At 38.5% G+C, this 20,455-nt stretch overlaps 1 protein-coding gene and 1 long non-coding RNA gene across 2 annotated transcripts; one reads left to right on the top strand and one right to left on the bottom strand.

Moving 5' to 3' along the window:
* The first annotated feature begins 1,551 nt into the window (after positions 1-1,551).
* On the top strand, positions 1,552-7,875 carry LOC124414967. The gene is made up of 2 exons (XR_006930087.1): positions 1,552-1,602; positions 7,682-7,875. It is a non-coding gene; the product is annotated as an uncharacterized LOC124414967 (long non-coding RNA).
* LOC124414963 (histone-lysine N-methyltransferase trithorax) lies at positions 7,655-20,281 on the bottom strand. The gene is made up of 10 exons (XM_046896161.1): positions 20,014-20,281; positions 17,938-19,276; positions 17,274-17,855; positions 16,685-17,136; positions 16,435-16,605; positions 15,957-16,352; positions 9,572-15,864; positions 9,317-9,479; positions 9,103-9,249; positions 7,655-8,997 (listed from the first exon to the last, which is right to left on the bottom strand). Exons 1-10 carry the CDS (start codon positions 20,182-20,184, stop codon positions 8,824-8,826), a joined length of 9,888 nt encoding a protein of 3,295 aa, XP_046752117.1. The 5' UTR covers positions 20,185-20,281; the 3' UTR covers positions 7,655-8,823.
* Between the last annotated feature and the right edge of the window lie 174 nt (positions 20,282-20,455).

Below are 20,455 nucleotides of genomic sequence, written 5' to 3'. Positions count from 1 at the left end.
TATATATATATGTATATGTACATGTACGTCAGTATAAATATACGTATAGTTAAACACAGAGGAGGCGGGCGGAAATAGAATTCTTTATACATACCGCATCGCAAAACAGCGTCCGTGTTTATTACAATCCGTACGAATCTCCGATCAAAGATACATGTATAATTTTCTGCACTTGGTGTATGGATGTCTGTATGTGTGTGCGTGTGTATATCGATGCACTTGGCATGAACGAGAGAAACTAAACTAAAAACGTTCATAAGCTTGTATAATAATAATAATAATAATAATAATAATACGCGACGACGCATATTGTATGCGGATAAAGGCGATTAATAAACGCGCGGTCTCGCCCCCCTCCCGCAAACCTTTCTTTTTTTTCTTTCTTTTTTTTTGTTGTTGTTTTTATTTTTTAATCAACTTCACGCCATTCACCCAGTCAATATTAACAACGTTGTAGTATTGGAAGGCGCAACAATGCATCGTATTATCATACGCGTTGTACGTAATTTCTTCATTTTTGTACCCACACACGCGTTATAATATTACGACGGAGGTTCGTTTTTAATCTTTGCACGAGCATTCGATGAGTAATAACCACGCTGGATCGGCGAGATTTGCGTAAAACGTGCGGAATGCCGCGTTCAAACTTGTTTTTTTTTGTCTCTCTCTCTCTCTCTCACTCTATCTTTTTTTTTTTTCTTTTCTTTTTTTATATTATAACACGTATAACAAACACTGACGTATGTACGTACGTTCTAACGATAAAGTAAATCAGAGCAAATTACGGTATAGGATAAATAAAAAATAAATTAAAAACGAGTCTGGTTTAGTAGTTTAGAAAAAGAAAAGGGAAAAGTCAAAGTCAAGAAAATCAGTCTACGTTACAATAATGTAACTTGAAACGGGAAAATTCAAATTTCACGTCCGCGGTGACTCGAGTTATCTCGGCTTTTTGCAAGTATTTTTTGTCAGTAAATATTTATACCCATAAATTTGATTTGAATTAATTAGTTTTTCTTCATCTATACAATATGCATTGTCGCGGGGCTTATTTTCTTTTCGGCCCGATTTTACGATACTAAGTTCACATTAGAGTTATCGCATGTACATACGCACGTACATACATTTGTACACACGTATGAATGTATGCGTTGTACGGTGTAATATAAGTTATACGTATGCAGTGACTCATCCACGGCAGTGTTTCAACCTGCAGACTCTTTATTATTGTTATTGCATTGCCTGCTCGCTCGCGTGAGTCTCACTCAAGTAATATTGGTATTTGTATCGTTATACTGTACACACACATATACACACACACACACACACGCGCATACGTATCTAGGCATATGTATATAGTCGGTGCTGCACGAGCACGTTAAAATGGCGACAGTAGTGTGTGTGTGTGTGTGTGTGTGTGTGTGTGTGTGCGCACACGCACGACATCCCAAATACTGTGATACAAACTACGAGAATGACGCATGCCTCGTGCGTATCCGCGTGTAACGCAACTGCGACCTGTAATGTGCGTACATTGGGGTGAGAAAATGAAAAAAAAAAAAAAAAAAAAAAAAAAAAAAAATTACGTATTTTGTTTCGTTAGTCACAAGGAAAATATCGTTCAAAATGACGATATACAAAAAAAAAAAAAATTCTGAAAAAGTTTGAGCTCTTAATATTAGTATTAATATTAAGAGCTCAAACTTTTGTAGAATTTTTTTTTTTTTTTTCGTCATCTTGAACGACATTTTCATGGTTAGTAACGGAAAAAAAAAAAAAAAATACGTCATTCTTTTTGGCCCACCGTAATGTACATAAAAGAAACGGGACATTTTTTTTTCTCCAAATTTGAAATCGAAAATATTGTTCGAAATGACAAGAAAAAAACATGCTGTCCGAGTTTCAGCTCTTAATATATTAATACCGAAGAGTTGTCTTGTCACGATTTTCTATTTCCCATTTTAAATAACATGGGAAAAATTGTTTATAAACTTTTCCAATTTTATAACTCGTCAACGCAGTAATGTACTGATGATACCGGAATCTATTTTTGTAGACAATTGAACGCATCGCAAAAAAAAAAAAAAAAAAAAAAAAAAAGGTTCGAAAGTTATTTAAGGTTCTTCGTTAACCTTTGACCTTGAACAAAATTTGAAATTAATTCCCTATAAAAATACATTACGGTATTATCAGTACACCAATAATACGTCGACGATTTATAAAATTCCAAAGTTTAGAATATATAGAAAAATCTTTTTACATACTTGTATTTTTTAAATAATATATGTACGTAGATAAACGAAGTCGATGACATTATATATTGTATGTATTATTATAATACATAACAGCAGCAACAGCAGCAGCAGCGCAATTATATGGTATTATTTGTATAATAATTCGATTGTTGGTTTTTTTTGTTTTTTTTTTCTTTTCATTTTTCATTATTCTGTTAATTTCTCATAATGTATTTATATATTATATATTATAATATAATACGAACAAAACATTTAATTACAAAAACAGTAGTACGGTTGTTTCTGTGTACGATGTTTATTATTACGTGTGCTTGTGTCACTTAATTCCAAGTTTTTTCTTTTTTTTTCTTGTTTTCTTCTTTTCTTTTTAATCCATATTTCATATCATGTCGAAAGCTACTATGTATCTCTTTACGCGATATGCATACATTGTGTAATAATATCTTTTGGTTAATGTGTCGAGGATCATATTTTGTATTCGATCCTTACGAATACGTGGATAATTTTTCTTTTCTCCTTTTTTTCTTTTTTCTTTTTCTTTTTCTCGTCACTTCTCATATATTTTTCAATTCTTATATAATCATCATCATCATCGTTTCATCTATTAAATAATTCTTTACCATTCTACATCGGCATCATCATTTTAATTTCATTCTTTATTACAACGATCTTGTCGTAAAATTTTATTCACAGATTGTACCCATGTATGTATGTGTGTATGTATGTACATATCATAATAATATTTTACGAATACTGTGTATTTTTCTATTTTTTTTTTTTCGTTTATTCAATTTTTATTTTTATTTATGTATTTATTTATTTATTTATTTATTTTTCATCATCATCATCATCATCATCATCTTTACGCACGACGAAACGACGATACAGTTTGTATAAATTGAACAGAGTTCGACGATCCCTTGTTTACCTGTTAACATACCTCCTATACATACCATATATAGTATACGTATACGTTAAATGAGAAAACGTAAGAATAAAAATAAAACAATGACGAAATAGGTATAATCGTGTGCCATCGTGTCGTTGCATGTCAATAATATTATGCATGTAGATTACACCTTTCTTTTCACTATTATAGTTTTACCATAAACGATGCAGTTATTTTCTGACGAGATTTCCTTTCTGTCTTCTAATTTTCTTTTACTACAGGTATCTACGTACCTACCTATGAACGTATAAGTATCTATGTACCTATATAGGTGTGTATATATGTGTATATATATATATATATATATATATGTATGTACGTGTTTATACATATATTGTGTAGAGTTATTTGTCCAAAACACTGAATATTTTACAACACTATTGACCTCACCTATATATGTATATGTATATGTATTATAGTCGCGTAACTCTATTAAACGTTTTGCAACTTTTTTTGTTTGTTTTATTACAGTTAAAATTTGATTTCTTTTATTTATTCGTTTCTTTCATATTGTTCTCTCTCTTTCTCTCTCACTCTCAATATTATGCGTATAGCACGTTTGATCCAATAAATCGTATATCGTATCGTATCGTATTCATATTACCGTATCAATAATAATAGGGTATATCATAAATTTTGTAATTTTCTAAAAAATATTCTCTAAAAAATATGTTGACCTAAAGATTATTATGACTGATAATCACAGACAATTTATTTTTATTTCAATTTTTTTTTTCTTTCCCCCCCCATTTCACACTTCTCATATCCTCAATTCTTTCTGTTTCGACAAGTTGCGTTGCGTTGTTTGTTTTTGTTTTCGTTTTCGTTTTGATATTGTAACGTTTGAAAAAGAATAATTCTCATCGCGTGTATAATTTTTTAAACCGTATTAAATTTTCTCTTGCATTCCCGCAATGCGCAAACAAGTAAGTGTAATACAGTTATTAGAAAAAATTTCAACGATTTTGTTTTTCCCTATTTACGAGTTAGAACAGCAATAGTAATAGTAATTATGATCACAATAATAATATTATTACTATTGTCACGTTATATATGAATAATAATAATAATAATAACAACAATAACAATAATAATAATAATAATATGCGATCAGTTTGCCAGAAGCGTATATGTGTGTGTGTGTGTGTGTCTGTAATTGATTTTGAAAATTTCCTTGCGTTGTTTTTCTCAGCTCACCTATCGTCTTTTAGCATATAAATACATGTTATACATAGTTTTTAATATTCCTTTCTTTTATCACCTTATCGGTTATTATTCACTACTAATTATTTCTCTCTCCCTCCTCTCTCTCTCTCTCTCTCTCTCTCTCTCTCTCTCTCTCTCTCTCTCTCTCTCTCTCTCTCTCTCTCTCTCTCTCTCGCTCTCGTCTGCAGTGACAGATCGAGAGATTGCTACCTCTTGCGTCGCAGTGATTAAGCGATAGTAAGTATGTATGTAATTAGTTTCGATCACGTCGAGGGTGCGCTTACAGGACGTTTAAAAGAAGCCGTGCGCGGTTATTAATTTAGTATAATTGCGAATATTTGTGAGAACACGAGAGTGTATCAAGTGTAATATATATACTCATTATCGTCGGTAAAATTATTCTAAGGATAAAAAGAGTAAAAAAAAAAAAAAGATTTAAAATAACAAACACGAAACAAAAAAAATTTACGGGAAAACGAAAAAGAAACGAAAATTAATAATAATAATAATAACAACAATGAAAAATACCTTTACACTTGTAAATATATATAATTGATTATAATTTATGTGTGTGTGTGTGTGTGTGTGTATATAATAATAATAATAATAATAATATAATAATATTATGACAGAGGGTGAAGCGTACAATACTATACGTGTATATATCTATTATGTATATGTATATATATTAAGAGGTGTTTTTTTTTTTTTTTTTCTAGATACTTATTTTCACTCATTTTACGCACGCTTGCCTGCAGCTTAGTATCATGTAACACAACCCAGAGTGCGTTTTTCACCGTTTTTCGTGCGATTCGAAAATATAATAATAATAATAATAATAATAATATATTCAATGCAGGCAAGGAATTAAACAACAATTACATACCGCCAAGTTTTTATTTATTTTTTTTTTTTTTTGCGTCTCTTGGTGTATAAGTATAATCGTTAAACGGATTAACATTACCAAGGGAGGAAAACAAGGTATGTTTCGATTCGATAAGAAACTGTGATCACATGTAAAGAAGAAGTGAATAAAAATAATTGAATAAAAAAATAAATAAATAAAACTGCAAGGGCAAAAAAAAAAAAAAAAAAAAAAAAATGAAAAAAAAAATGTTCCGCGTCATCGGGAGGCACGAGCGCGGGAATTATCTGTAATTTAATCGTTCCACGCACATTTTCGCGAAGAGGATGAAAAAAATAATGACAATGATGATGATGATGATGATAATAATAATAATAATAATGATAATAATAATAATAAAGATCCCGGGAATCGTATTCCTCGTGGAACTTTAGATGATAAGAGTTAAAGAATATTCTTTTTTTTTTTTTTTTTTTTTTTTTTTTTAAACCTATTATTAACGACCGAGTCACTCGTCGGTCGACGCAGGGTGAATCAACACGTGTCTCTCTGTCAATTTATATTTGTAAAAATTATAACAATTCACGGAGCGAGCGGTCCTGTCTTGCTGTGTGCTGTGGGGACGGACTGTTCACGTCTTAATAAATTCGTAGAACTTGTCTAATAATCATCTTTCACGTTTTTTTTTTTTTTTTTTTTTTTTTTTCTCCCCACGAATGGAAAATTTCACAAGAAATTAAATGTAGGTTTACCGTTTTTCTAGAAATCTGTTTTTTTTTTGTTTTTTTTTTCGTTTTTTTTTTTTTTTTGTATAACAATTCGTATAACGTGTGTATATAATTGTTAATATAGACTCTAAGCATAATTAAACTATACAATTGTTAGAAATAATAAAGCTTAATATTGTGTATACGGTGCCTGTGTGTGTGTGTGTGTGTGTGTTTGTGTATATATATATATATAAGTAATATTTTCTACATGCGCGCGGTGGATGCGATTAGAGTCAAATTGAAAACACACAATGATTAAGGTACAAGTATAAGAGGAGAAAAAGTAGAAAATAATAAGTCAAAATAAAAATATAAACGAATATCTGCTCAACAGTTAAGCCTATTAGCCCAGTTCGCTTACCCCTCCCAATGTTTTCTAAATTTAATCTTTTTTCAATTTTATTCAAATTTATCATTATTATTATTGTTATTATTATTATTATTATTACTTTTTCATCTTAGACCATGAAAATCATCTTCATAATTAATAAATATCAATAAAATATCTAACATTACTATTATATTTTCATGTAAATTATTACCTTTCTTATCTCGTATATGAATCGTCTTTACAGATTAAAACTTAATTATCATTATATTAACAATATTATTATTCTTCTTCTTCTTCTTTTTCTTCGTCATTTTCGAATACAATTATTATTATTATTATTATTGTTATTATTATAAATTGTTATCGGTAAAATTATACATTGCCGGAAGAAAAAAAAAAAAAAAAAAAAACCAATTCAACAACATACATTCTACATGTCTCTATTGTCGTTGAAACGAGGAAAAAAAAAAAAAAAGATTCAAAAACTATGAAAAAAAATGGCAATTTCTCATGACCAGAACAAGTTTCCATTTTTTTCCCCCATTTTATAACCCTTTACGCAAACGCATACAATATTTTGTACCAAACCAGGCCGATCGAAAAATGTAACACATTTGACTAACGCGTGTTCAAACAATGTTCCTGCCATCATTTATGCTTTTTTTTATTATTTTACTCGGCTTAAATAATTCGCAATCAATAATCTTTGTATAACGTTATTATTATCATTATTATTATTATTATTATTTTTTTGTTTTTGTTTCATTATTATCAAACACTTTGCTTCAACCTACTATCTCTTACTCTAGGCCATTTTATTTTACTTTTTAAAATTTTTATTTTATTTTACTTTTTTTTTTCGTGAAAAGTGCACTTGACGGTGTCCAAAGAGCACCAAAATTAAGGCACGTCCACTCGAGCAGATACTCTCACCCAGATCAAAAGAAAAGTTTTATAAAGTATATATTTGTTCCTGTTAAGCTCAAGCAGCTGGTGTGTATACGGAGTGTAAATATTAAAATAAATCACTAAAGTATACAATAATGTACTTAATATTAGTACGAAGGCAACCTATCGTCTGGCCAGATTCAATATAAATTTACCCTTAACATGATTCAAAATTTAGACACGATAAAAGAAAATCCAACAATTATGAAGTACAAATATGTAGGATTTTCTCCCTCTCTCTCTCTCTCTCTCTAGTTCTCAGCTTCCCGCTACTGAACAATGGACCCAAAAATATTACAAATCACTTTCGTGAAAAGAGAGAAACAAAAAAAAAAATTTAACCATCATGGGGGGAAGGGAGGGGGGAGGATAAATATCTTACAATGGGAGTTTCGTAAAATACCCCCAACCTAAGAACAGGGGACTTTGTTCTGTCCTATTACAACAGCAACAGTAAGGTATGGCTCAAGTGAACAAATCATTAATATTATTCATACCTTTCGCACATCGCTGCCAAAGTAGACGTACCTTTGGATAGTCTTTCTTTACAAGAAAAATAAAAAAAATAAAAATAAAAATAAAAAGATCATCCTTTCTTGCCATTCTCAATCTCTCTCCTTAATGCCTACGATCCTATCTTACGTAAAACTGGGTACTCTCATCACTTACATCGAGACAAAGTGTGGTTTTTTTTAACAATTACATATCTTACAAGAAAGCTTTAAATCTGGCATTAAAATTGAGCCCGTACAAGGTCAATTTAGTTTCCAGTAAAACCCACGCTGGACCTTCTAATATTATCGTACTTTCAATTTCTTTTTTTGACCAAATTCAATTTTCACGGCAGTATAATATAGCTCGTTTGCACAAAATACTAAGCAATCCGATAAGGGATTGTAATCCAGTGTGAATGTTACTGCGTACCGATAATTAGACCTTGATTACGAGCGAGCCTCGATAGTGGACGATGCGTAGAATCTATAAGTTGCGTGCCATAGCACAGGCATGTGTAAAGTGTATCCAAAGAGTCGTTAACACGATAAGGTGTATTAACTTTTGAAGCGTAAAAGCAAGCCGAAGATATATTCAATTGATTATTATTGCTACTGGTATATACTCCTTAAATTAATTACTAAGCGTAGCCGTTTAGAGAAATGAAAAGTAAAACTTAAAACGACTTCACAACGCTGCGTCAGCTGAGATATATTATCTGGCCTGTCAATATTTAAAACATTCTTAACTATATACTATTTCGTTTTTTCTTTCCGTTCCGCTCCATCGAGTGGTTGTCTTTAAATAAAAAGCTGCATCTGTAATTCGGTCGTGGTTTTTTTTTCTTTCTTCTTCTCTTCCTTTGTGTGTCGATATCGTTGAGAATAGAACTACTACGATTGGTGCAAACTGACCTTGTGGTGATATATATTTCAATAAACGCGCGATGCTCTCGTGATTTTCAATCCATTATTTCCTAACAATGTCACCAATCAGGTACGCGCTGCTCAATTGAGATATTTTCGACATCTGCGGGAACCACAGGTGCACGGGATCTTGATATCCTCAAAGGGAAACTTGTAGTCGTAGGTCAGCTCCTCGCCTTGCACTATGCGACGTAGCGCAAATATTAGAATGTGTTTCTTACCAAGGATGTCAACCACTCGAGAGTAGCAATTTGGCTGGAAAAAAAGTATTTCTTTCATAACTACGTTCCAGGAACCATATTAGATATAGGAAATTAGGTAATATTCCTAGTTTATTTTTGTTTTAACTTTCTCAAGTACCTCGCAAGAGTGATTGATGAAACGAGCAGCGTTCCCTTTCATGGTTGCATCCACGACTAGGTGGTCATCAATTTTGAACATGTAACATCCAATGTTTTTGCTGTCGTAGTACTTTTCGCGTTTATCTGTCAATGATGCTCGGATTACCTGAAAGTGGTCAAACAATAAACAATTAAAACATTGGCATCAGGATTTATATAACTTTATTACTTACCTCTCCAGCATATTCAATGACCATTTCTCCAGCCTCGATATCCCGCAAGCAAAACAAACCCCTTCCGTGAATGTGCGAGTGATAAACGCCGACAGATTCCTTAGATGTTTCCTTAAGAATCCTGAACCTCATTGCCATTGGTAAATTTGTGCTAGCAGCTCTCCTAGAAAATTTCGTTATCGATCGTAATTTCAGTATCTGAATTACATGGGGTGAGAATCTTTAAAAAGTCAATAAATTAATATTATTATTTACCGTGATTCGTTTTCTGAAATGGCAATCATTTTTGGCTGCTGTCGATGTCTCGATGCCAGCCAACTGAACATGTCGTGGACCTTCCTTCCCTTGAAAGATTCAGCCCTCGCAGCTCCGCTGTCGCATTCTGTCAGTAAGTCGTTTTCTATCTCGCTCGGTTTTGGCGGTTTTAAATTATGCAGCTTTGGTTTGTACTTGGTGCACCTATTCACACCTGGCAATTGTTCCACCAGATACACAGTTGCGTTATTTTCAAGTCCCAGATTTTCCGTAAGGGGATTGTGAGGTAACGGAGGCAAGTTGTGAGCCCTCCGTGCAGACTGTACAGCTTCGAAGACTTTGTCCCAGACTTCGGACATGGAAGAAGCAACATGCGTGAAACCATCCTGCGATTTGATTTCGTACATCATGCTGGGTCGTTTCGAAATTGATTTTTTTACCATCAACTTGGGAGGATTACTGTTTGGAGGTTTCAAGATCTTCGAGACAATTCTTGGTTTCTTCACTGCTATAGGAGGCGGTCTAGGTTTTGGCGAATCCACTTTATTATCAAGCGAGCTTGGTTTGCTCTCTATCTTGCCCGACTTCAACGCAAAGTTCTTTAGCGGCGAAAGTTGTAGGGAAGTAATCTTTGCAGCTTCTCTAGGTGATAAAATTTCAACTGAAGTGATTTGTGGTGTCCTTTTGTTTTGCGAAACTGCTTTCATATTTTGCGTTATTTTGTAAGAACCATCCTGTAGCTGCTTTTGAAAGACAATCTTCAAAGATTTATTCTGTAACTTTTCCTTATCCAGTTCCAACTTCAAGTTCTCTTTCACTTTATTCATCGTTTCGATATCAAACGCCATTGCATCACTGTTACTCAAATCATTGGTAGACGCATCTGGTTCTTTCACCGGTTCGACAATCATGTCATCTCTGCCTTTGGAAATCTGGACGTTCAGCTTAGTTGGTTCCTCGCCAGCAATATCTGGCTTCTGCATTTGCTCTGCTGGTTCCGGTTTTGAGGTGATCGCCTGCATTGGTAGAACCCGATTCATCGGCCTGCTTGTAGGTACATTGCTCACTGGCATGGTAATCTTATTAGTTGCACAAACGTTCACATTGATGGGGTTTACATTGTTTGTGTTCATCATGTTAACGTTGTTACAATTGCTATTACTACTACTACTATTAACAATACAACTACTTCCACTGTTATTAGACATCGTATTAACGTAGTTGGTATGCACATTATTTACATCATTGTGATTCATTTTATTTACAGTAATATTATTATTATTCCTCTGTGGTACGCAGTGGCTTGGCAAAGGTGGCATTTTCGTTGATATGCTTGATTTTATCATGCTAGTGTTTTCCGACACATGTTTTGAGTCAAAGTACGGTCTGATATTGTTGCTGATAGGCTGCTCCGACGCAAAGAGAGGCTCCGTTATTCTCCAGGGACCCTGATGCAAGGGCTGCATTGACTGTATTTGTTGAATGGGTTGCACAGACGTGTGAGACACGGGACTTGGTCTAACAGCAACCCTTGGTATTGCCGTTGAAGCCTGTTGCTGCTGTTTACAACCAGCCAACATATCGCTAGGAGAAACTGCACTAGAGATAATTGGTTGAATCTGTGGTACTTGTAGTGGCTGTACAGGATCCGCTACCTGTAAGCACGGCCCGTGTTGTATAGAATTACAATTCGCGGGAGCGAAAGCCTGTTCCGGATTTGCTGGAATAGTTAATTGTGGATTACTTGGCTCAGCAATAGGGGGTTGTGGTTGATTGACGACCACATAGCTTCCGGGCACCCCAGGAACACTCTGAACCGTTTGTACCGATGGAACATTTGGAACATTAGACACAGACTGAACATCTACGATTGGTTCCATGAGTTTCGAAGCTTGAAATACTTGCGTAGTAGTTTGGTAGCTGCTTGCGAGTACCTGAGGAACAGCTCCGGCCACAAACTGACTAGACGACATAACGGTATTGCTCACTATTGTCTCAAGACCATAGTACATCGGTTGGCTAGAGACGAACATACTCCCTGTTGAATCTGTGAACATTTCAAGCGCCGGCGCAGAGCTAAGTACCAATTGCTCTGACGATATCACTCCACATTGTATGGCGCTCGGTTGTTGCTGAATAATAGTGCCCAAAACGGTCGGCTGTGGTTGAGCTATTTGTACGCTCGGTAATACTGATATTCCGCCGTTTTGCAACGTCAACAAATTGTCAGACGAGGCCTGAATGTAGGCACCAGGAACTAACGAATTCGCAGTTATGAATTGTGGCTTATAGCCGGTCTCATGTTGCCCTCCGATCGTAGCTACGTACTGCAAGTTTTGAGCCGATTGCTGGTGATGTTGCTGTTGCTGTTGCTGCTGCTGCAGGGCTTCCACGTATGCGGACATCAAATTTGGCTGGGGAACCTGTTGTAGAATAACCGTTGGACCAGTGGCTCTTTGGGCTTGCTGCAGCTGTATGATTGGCGTATTATTTTGGATCGTTTGGAACCGGACGTGGCTTGACTGTGGTACGTTAGAGGTTCGTAATATATTGGGCTTGATGCCCTTGACCCTGGGCTTTGGGGTTCTGGGAGATTTTGGCTTCGAAAGCTTAGCTTGCTGAACACCAGCATTTACTCCTGCCTCGTTGGCGCTGGTCTGAACACCGGTCGATGAAAAAGTTGGCGATACTTGGGGGCTTGGAATGGTCTGAGAGCTTGTGCTGTCCGGTGATGTTAGGGGTACGTTTATGTCGCTTTGTGTAATACTGGTCACAGAATCCCTCGATATCAACGGAGGATCTGTGATTTCGGTTATTTGAACTGTACTCTCCGATTGCTGTGGTAATACTGTGGCATTTGGTAATGTTGTAGTTGTTCTAGTATACTGAGTTTGTACGATCATGTCGTTGGACGTTAATACCGTTTGGTGAACAGTTTCTACCGTGGCGTGAGTGTGGATTTGAGGTGTCATTATCGCCTGAGCGATGGGATCCATTTGAATTCCAGGATGGGGCGAGGGAACCGAAGCTTCAACGGGAGATGTAGCTTGGATATCGGAATACTCAGATGACAAAGTGTGTCCTTCAGACGGAGACATAGTAATGAACTGTGGTGATTCAATCGAAGACCCAATACTAGGTGAAAACCTTGAATCTGGGGATTGAAGTTTGTTGTCCATAGTCTCGGAGTCGCTATCGCTTGTAGTCATGATGTCACAGGTAGCAAGGTGTCTGTTGTAGCTATCCTGTGTCCTGTACGTGCATCGGCACCTTTTGCAAGTCACAGGTTGATCCACAGGATCGGGGATTGGCAGGTACTTTGTTAACAAGCTCGTGCCCAATTCGTCCGGAACCTGAGAGTGTGGCGATGAACACTCGTCGTCACTAGACACGTCATCTGCTCCATCCAGCTGCGGAATTTTAAAGGACACTGCGTCACTCTGATCAAATTTCTCCACCAGCTCCTTTCCATCCTCCTTTCGAGTAACCCTACTCAATTTTGAAAACCTAGACGCGTATTTATACAAACTTGCGCCAGTGTCAAATTTTCCACTGTCGCAGGAGGAATCATCATTTGCTCCGTCGACCTGGGGGATCCTAACAATCGCGTCCAGCGAATGGAGAGGTGGGACTCGATCCTCTGCTGTGTATTCAGGAGAGCTGCACTCACTTGCGCTTCCTGTATCCGCTGTTCCGTCTACCTGGAGAATTCGCGGGTGCTGCCTCGCATGCCAAAGGAGCCTTTTGTGTTCTTTGCCGTCATCCCGCGGCGAAGTGCGCCGTGTTGTCACGCCAGAATCCTCGATGCAGTATTTGAGCTCTCTGACAGACTCTGAGATAATACTGGGAGTACTAGCCCTGCCCACTGTTAGCATAATACTTTCTGGTATACGGAGTTCGTGCAGCATTGGGGTCCGCTCGTTTTGAGACTCCACAACCGTTACAGCGGCTTCTGATCTTGTAGAATTTAGATTCTTCGGCAACTTTCTCCGCTTCATTGTGGGTCCATAGGTGCCGTCTAATTTGTAGCTCCAGGTAAGACTACAGGATCTCTGGTGATGTCTAGGACCGCCAACGACGACGGAATTGTTGGATATCACCTCAGACTTTGATCGTTTTAGTTCTCTGCCCCCCAATTTCTGATTTTTTGAATTCAATATATCGTCGACTATATCTTGAACAGAACTCTTTGCTTCCAGGTGAAGCCAGAAATCATTCTGAGGTCCGAGTTCCGGCATAGAAGGATCCATTTTAGACACTTTGTTCTCAGTAGGTTTTATCATCTCGTCTACTTCTGTTGGCAATATTTCATCTTTCAATAAATCTGTACCAAAACCGCCATCAGTTTTCATATCCATGGCTAAAAAGTCTTCATACGACATTTTTGGAAAGATATCCTGCATCGAAATTCCATCCAATAGATCATGGGGCAGGTCTTCGAAAATTGCGTCCTTCAGCTCCGGTGGTAAGAGGTCTGTGTTATTCTGTTCAGCTAAATTTTCATCCGCTTCTTTATTGCATACAGAATCTATGAGAGTGTCCAACGTCTGTTTTACCGCAACCGATTTCTCGGATTCGCTTTCCATCTCTCGCTCCATGGAGTGATCGATGGTGACATTATTTTCCATATCCACAGCTGCCTCGGGTACATATATTTGAACAAACGTCCTAATATAATACTTGACAATTTTCAAAGGGTTAATGGTGGACCAGTATAGCCTGGAACACTTGTAATCACTTGGCACTATTTTCTCAATTGTGTCAGAAAACTCTGGAACAATGGTGCCAAGGCAGTCGATGGTAAGAGAGCCGATCATGACTTTGACCTTATTAGGTTCGGCATATTTTTTCTTTTTACGATCCAACTCAACATAAACTGGTCTTTTTAAATCAAAGTCCTCCTGAGATTGCGGTGTTTTGTCCATGCAGTTGGACAAATGCAAAGTACAGAATACCGTCTTATCATCGTTAAATGCAAGCTCTATGTTTCTTGCGCATGGATAATGATACGTTCCATTGCAATTTTTACTGCAGCAACCAACGCTTGCTCCTTTCTTTCCACATTCTGTACACCGTATTAACCGACCTCTTGATATAGCACTGTGAACGTTTTGAAGCGATCCGTCAATCTCCTCGAATACCTCGTTGGACCACAACGCACAATTCGCATGAACCCATTCATTCTGGCCACAGTAAAGGAGACGGCCCTCTCTTGTAGAGTGACCATCACCAAGTCCTTTGCACAAGCAACATGACCTGCTGTCCTGCGCGTTGATATTCTGGTATAAATTTCCCGATTTCGCTGCGATAGCTTTTGGTGCCCTCAGAACTTCCTCCTTCCACGTTTCCAGAATTGAATCATCCAACTTTGCCAAAAAATTCTCGCTGTCTTTGGAATACGATTCTTTCGTTGGCGTGGACAAGCCCCCAGTGCTCGATGTGATTTTCGAATGCTTTGGATGAAACCAAGGAAATACCTCGCACAGAATTTTGTGATACGCTTCAACAAGATCCTCGTTAGATGCACGATTGATGACGTGTTCCATGTCACAGTGAAACTGCAACAATGACCCGTATTCATTACCGTTCACTTTACGCTTTACAGACATCAAGGTTGGTGATGGCCTAGCAATAATTTGTTGCTCAAGGCAAAGGCACTCTTTATTCTCAATTGCAGAACCACGTGGCGTGTCAATATCGACGCCCGTGTCTTTACCGTCCAAAATTTCCTGCCCCTCTTTTGAAAGGCAATTTTTCACTCTAACCGAACATTCTTTCAAGTGAAACTTCTGTCGCAATCGCCTTAACCCTCTCTTGGGTGGATCTGTAGGCTGGTCATCAGTTTCAAAATCAGATTTACTGGAGTTATCAGACTTCAAATTTCCGCTCAAGTTTGAATCAGCATCTGTAGAACGCTCACTGTTACAGTCGTCGTAGTCATCGAACCTGTTGATAACTTCCTTGCCGTTTATAACACACACCTCAAGTTTTTCGTCCGAGAAGTCCAGCTTTCTGACGCTAGATATTGGCCTGCACAAGCACTCCTTTCTAGGGCTCCACTTCAGAGCAACGCACGCCTTTCTGTTTTTACTTAGGGATTTTATAACACCTATAAAACCTGCCTTCAGTTCTGCTTCGACTGCGTTTCGCCAGATAGAATTTGGGTTCGGTGAACATTGGCGACAAATAAACTCTATGGAGTCTGGTAAGTAGCTCAGAATTTCGTAACGTTCGTCCGAAAGGCCTTCGCACCGTGCATGAACCCAGCATGAGCATTCGTTGCATTCCATCATCTACGACAGATAAAAATAATACAATTACTGATTGAAATTGTTCAATTACGAACATTAAACAAAATCATTTCAAATATCATGCACCCCCTTACCTTTGTGTCAAAGTCGTTTTCGTCGTAACACCTCTGACACAGAGGGCAATAATTTCCACGCTGTCTGAGCTTGAAGCACATAGAACATAGAGGTAGGTTGCCAACATGGACACTGACACCTTCGCTTCCACAGCTTTTGCATTTTATGCAACTTTGGCATACATAGGGTCTGTCGGGACTGTACAGTCTTGCGCTAATCCCAGATTTTGATAGGCAGGAGTGATGGAAGGACTGGCGACATCGAATGCACGACAATTTCGGACCGGATCTGAGGTGGCATGTTTGACAAATTGTACAGCGAGGACAGCACCAATTTGGTTGAGCACATGCGTTCCACTCGCTTGGCTCCAGGCAAAAAGCATGATACGGCTCGCAGCAACACTGACAATGGATCAGCTGTAAGAATTGTGATTAATGTTAGTTCGGACATTTACTCAGATTATGGATTCTTTCAAAAGATTACAATGTTGACACTTACAGGTTCTTTACCGGCACTGCCACAAAGGTAGCATATCGCAGGAATGTGGAAGGCTTCAGAACCGATTAGTGCAAAACCTTTGGCTCCGACCTCAGCTGGATCGTACTGTTCCCAAAAGTCTATAGAAACTGTGTGCACCTCATCAACGACAGGCTTAGGCAGAGAGCGTATCTGTTTAACACGATATTATTTAGAAATGTCTGACAGTACTAATTATAATAAGTAAGATTATTACTTTTATTAAACTTACGACTGAAAGGTTTATCGTTGAAAGATTCTGTTGTCCTTGTACCTTTGCCCTTTTTTGAGACGGTTGTTGAACTTGATTGTTAACTATATTGATAGTTTCGTCTTGGTAGGCTTTTATTATTTCCTTCTCTTTGAATACTTCCTCGACTTTTTTGACTTCCTCCGTTTTCTCCTCATCTTTAGGTAGTCTTGGAATGTTCTTTCCAGATTCAACACTGTCCTCTTTACCCTCGCTGGACGGAAATGTCGCTATTGGTTGACCGAGCGCTACACTAGCACTTCGGCAGACGTGTTTAACTCGAGGTCCTTTCAACTCCAGCCTCTGTCTGACGGGCTGAGAAAATTGATCTGTTGTCGATGGATCTAGCGATGGGTTTTTTACTTTCTTTCGAACCTTTATCCTGTTATCTTTTCTTCTCTTTTTGCTTGGTGATACTGATATCGGATAGTCAACTGTAAATACAGAATTCAATATACATTAAATTCATCACGGGCAACACTTAAATGCAAGAATAATACAACCGAGAACAAGTTTCTAAGTATTTTCCAATGAAAAATAGATAAATGCTGATTCGTTTTTGCCATCATACATTTTTCCAATTTGCCCAGCGCTCCTGGAACGGCATTTTGATGACTCGTTTTCTGTCCGAGCATATCAAGTCCGTTCCAACTTGTTGCCGATCTGAACAAGCTTCTATCCAAGCTGTCTTCGGCTCGCCAACCCAATTTGCACCCCGTCAATCTTTGCATTTGTCCTTCGCTTTCCTCCTGACATACAGACATCGGCACAGATACTGAGACAGCCAAAGGATCCCTCATCAAAGGTGGAAGTAACAGGTTCAATCCAGCTCTTAGAGCCGCAGGTATATTGTAACACTTTAGACACATCTTCAGCCAGCATGCTGGACACCTAGCTTTGTAGACGCATCTCATAAGATTCCATTGCTGACTTCTGACAACTGGCGGTACCAGACACAGTCCGTCACCCTTGTGGCATTGAAGTACCGGAAGAGTGTTGCTGGTAGACTTTGTGCAAGCCTGACGTTTGATCATCTTACTAATAAATTTGCGACATGACTCGCAACTATGAATGCCAAACTTACGGGCCTGTTTAACAAATCGGTAAAAACGTACTGCCCCGCATACCCCACATTTGACAGTGGCAGCCAAGCCTGAAATATGAGATAAAAATTTTTTTTACCTTGAATCTTAAAAAAGAGTCTCTGTGACATTTTTTTCTAACTCGTTTCTTACCAGGATTAGAACTTCCACTTGAATTGCTGTGGGCATTCGAGTTGGAAAACGGTCCTTCAGCACCTCCTGACGTTCTGTTGTCCAACTTCAGCCTTGCCTTGCGCAGGATCACTTTACCGCCATTCAACTTCATTCCCGACCATTCCGATTGTTCATCCTCACTGTGATCGCTGTGTTCACTGCCACTTTCCGAAAGGTTGCTCTCTGTGTCCAAGCTTTGCGAGTTTGACGACGAGACACTTTTGTCGCTGACATTATCGACGCTTTCTCTTAACAGTGGCACGTCTTCCAAAGCAGGCATATTATCAGCCGAATTATGAGCAGGCTCAGAGTCTGCTTTTGGGCTTGGAGAATTTACTGCTGCACTGAGTGTCCCAGAACGAGTCTGAACTCTGGAAGACTCGGTATTAGTGGTACTGGAATCAGGAGGAACTTTAGTGGGAATGACAGTTTGCTTGCTACTTGTACAGTTATTCGATTTAGGTAATTGCGGTACGGGATCCTGAGGAGTGTTGGGTGAGACATGGGAAGATTTGACGGAAGATTTGTTTTTGCATGTAGAAACCTGAGGTTTCTTCGACTCGTTATCAGCGGCTATAACGGTGTGATTTGAAATATTTGAGTTGGCTGTGACATTTTGTACGGTTTTCTTAGGCTTCTTCGTGTCTTTATCGACAACCTCTTCAGCCCCCGTTCTGTCCGGTAAGACTTTGGCTCTTTTATGGTACTTTTCATTGAGACTCTCGCAGCTTTCCGGGATGCATGTTTCTTCCAATTCTTCTATAAATCTTTTATTCGGTTTTATTACTCTCGAGGAATGCACACTTCGCACAGGTAAAACAAACTTGCGCACAGTACCAATCTTGTCTCCGGTTGAACCTGTGCTGTTCCGAGTATTAACCGAACCGCTTGACTTGGCCCTTTGCAGTAATCTTTTAGCTGTACTGTTCCTAAGTTGCCTGGTTCGTTGATGTCTTTCTAGGATGTTGTTTACAGGTTTGAGCACTGGAGCTTTGCTCAAGTTCAGAGCCTCGGTACCAGCTATTTTACTCCTTCGATTCTTCATCCTGCAAACTCTCCTAGCCTCGTCCGACTCTGTTTTACCCAAACTATCTCGGGAAATTCGACCTCGATTAGAGCCACGTTTGTACAGAGAAGCATCCCTTACGTTTTCTCCATCCAATGGAGGATTTTTAATGTCTTTAATGTCTTTTCTACACTTGGAGGGAGATTTTTTTAGAGGCCGTTCAGGCACTTCCGTGTCCCGTTGTTGCGTTTTAACATAACACACAGACAGCTTGGCTTCTTTGCTGCTAAAGCCATGAAATGGTGGGTGTTCCTGAAAATAAAATACGTATAGTCAGTCGGAATCTTTTCGCTTAACAACCCTTTCGTCTACACCTAGCGATTAAAGTCGCGTGTCCAGTTAACTTGAGGACATTGTGAATGAAAAGTTTTGCGTATGCACACAGAACCGGACGAGGAGATGCTCAACGAAAGCACAACCAAAAGAGAAACGTCGCGCATTCTTTGCGCGCGATTAAATACATAGAATTGAGGTTAGGATCGACGACGAAAGATATTCGAGTGGCAAATCGGTGATTGAAACCTGATCGAGTCATCGGCATATGAGAAACGATACAAATTTCTCAACGTACTTAGCAAGAATTTGCCACTCGTGTCGCAGGTATTATCACCCTTCTAGAGGTTCAGCTGCCGTTCATTTTTGATTTATAATATCGGCATTGTGGATCGGGGACACGGAGAATAGCATCTATTATCGCGCATTACGAGGATCATGTTAAATATCGGGAAAAAGTGCGAGCCTTGAGAGAAGGGTAGAAAAAAGAAGAAAACACAATAGGCAAGAGAGCTACGAAAATGCGAATAATTGAAAGGAAGGATAAGAGAGCATCGGCGGAGTGTGGATATGAAAAAAAAAGAATGACGAGATCCCGAAGCGTCTAAAATCACGTCCGTACGGGGGAGGTTTGAGGGGGCTCCGAGAAGGGGGGCGAGGAGGGGGACGACAGCGTATGACGCGTAATCCATCGGTTCGACAGAAGCAGAAATTACCTTTTCGTTGTCACCGAATGTTTCGTTGAACAGGGACAGTCCGTAGTAAATGTTCTCGGCGGCGACGACGGTTACGGGGTCGGTTTGGGCAGCCTCGGGTCTCCCAAGAACCTTGATTCGCTTCCTGGTGACCGTTTTCGGCGGTTTACCGGGAAACTTGGACCTTCCCATGTTCACTTGTCTTCGGCTCGCGCGACCTCCACCTCGTAGCGAAATTCTGTTTCCATTTTAACGCCAATTTTACCGAGGCCCACCACCAACACAACCACCACCACACCACCACCAGCAGCTCACTCTACACCACAACAATAATCATCCAGAGTCAGAGAGAGAGTGAGTGAGTGAGTGAGTGAGTGAGTGAGAGAGCGAGAGAGAGACTCGCGTTACCAACACACCGGAATCGCGCGCGTAATAGAAACACGAGAGAAACACACACGGAACT

This window comes from Diprion similis, chromosome 14 (genome assembly GCF_021155765.1).
Source record: "Diprion similis isolate iyDipSimi1 chromosome 14, iyDipSimi1.1, whole genome shotgun sequence".
NCBI classification, from domain to species: Eukaryota; Metazoa; Arthropoda; class Insecta; order Hymenoptera; family Diprionidae; genus Diprion; species Diprion similis.
Note: the sequence above shows the minus strand (reverse complement) of the source record. Positions and strands in the feature narration are given on the sequence as shown.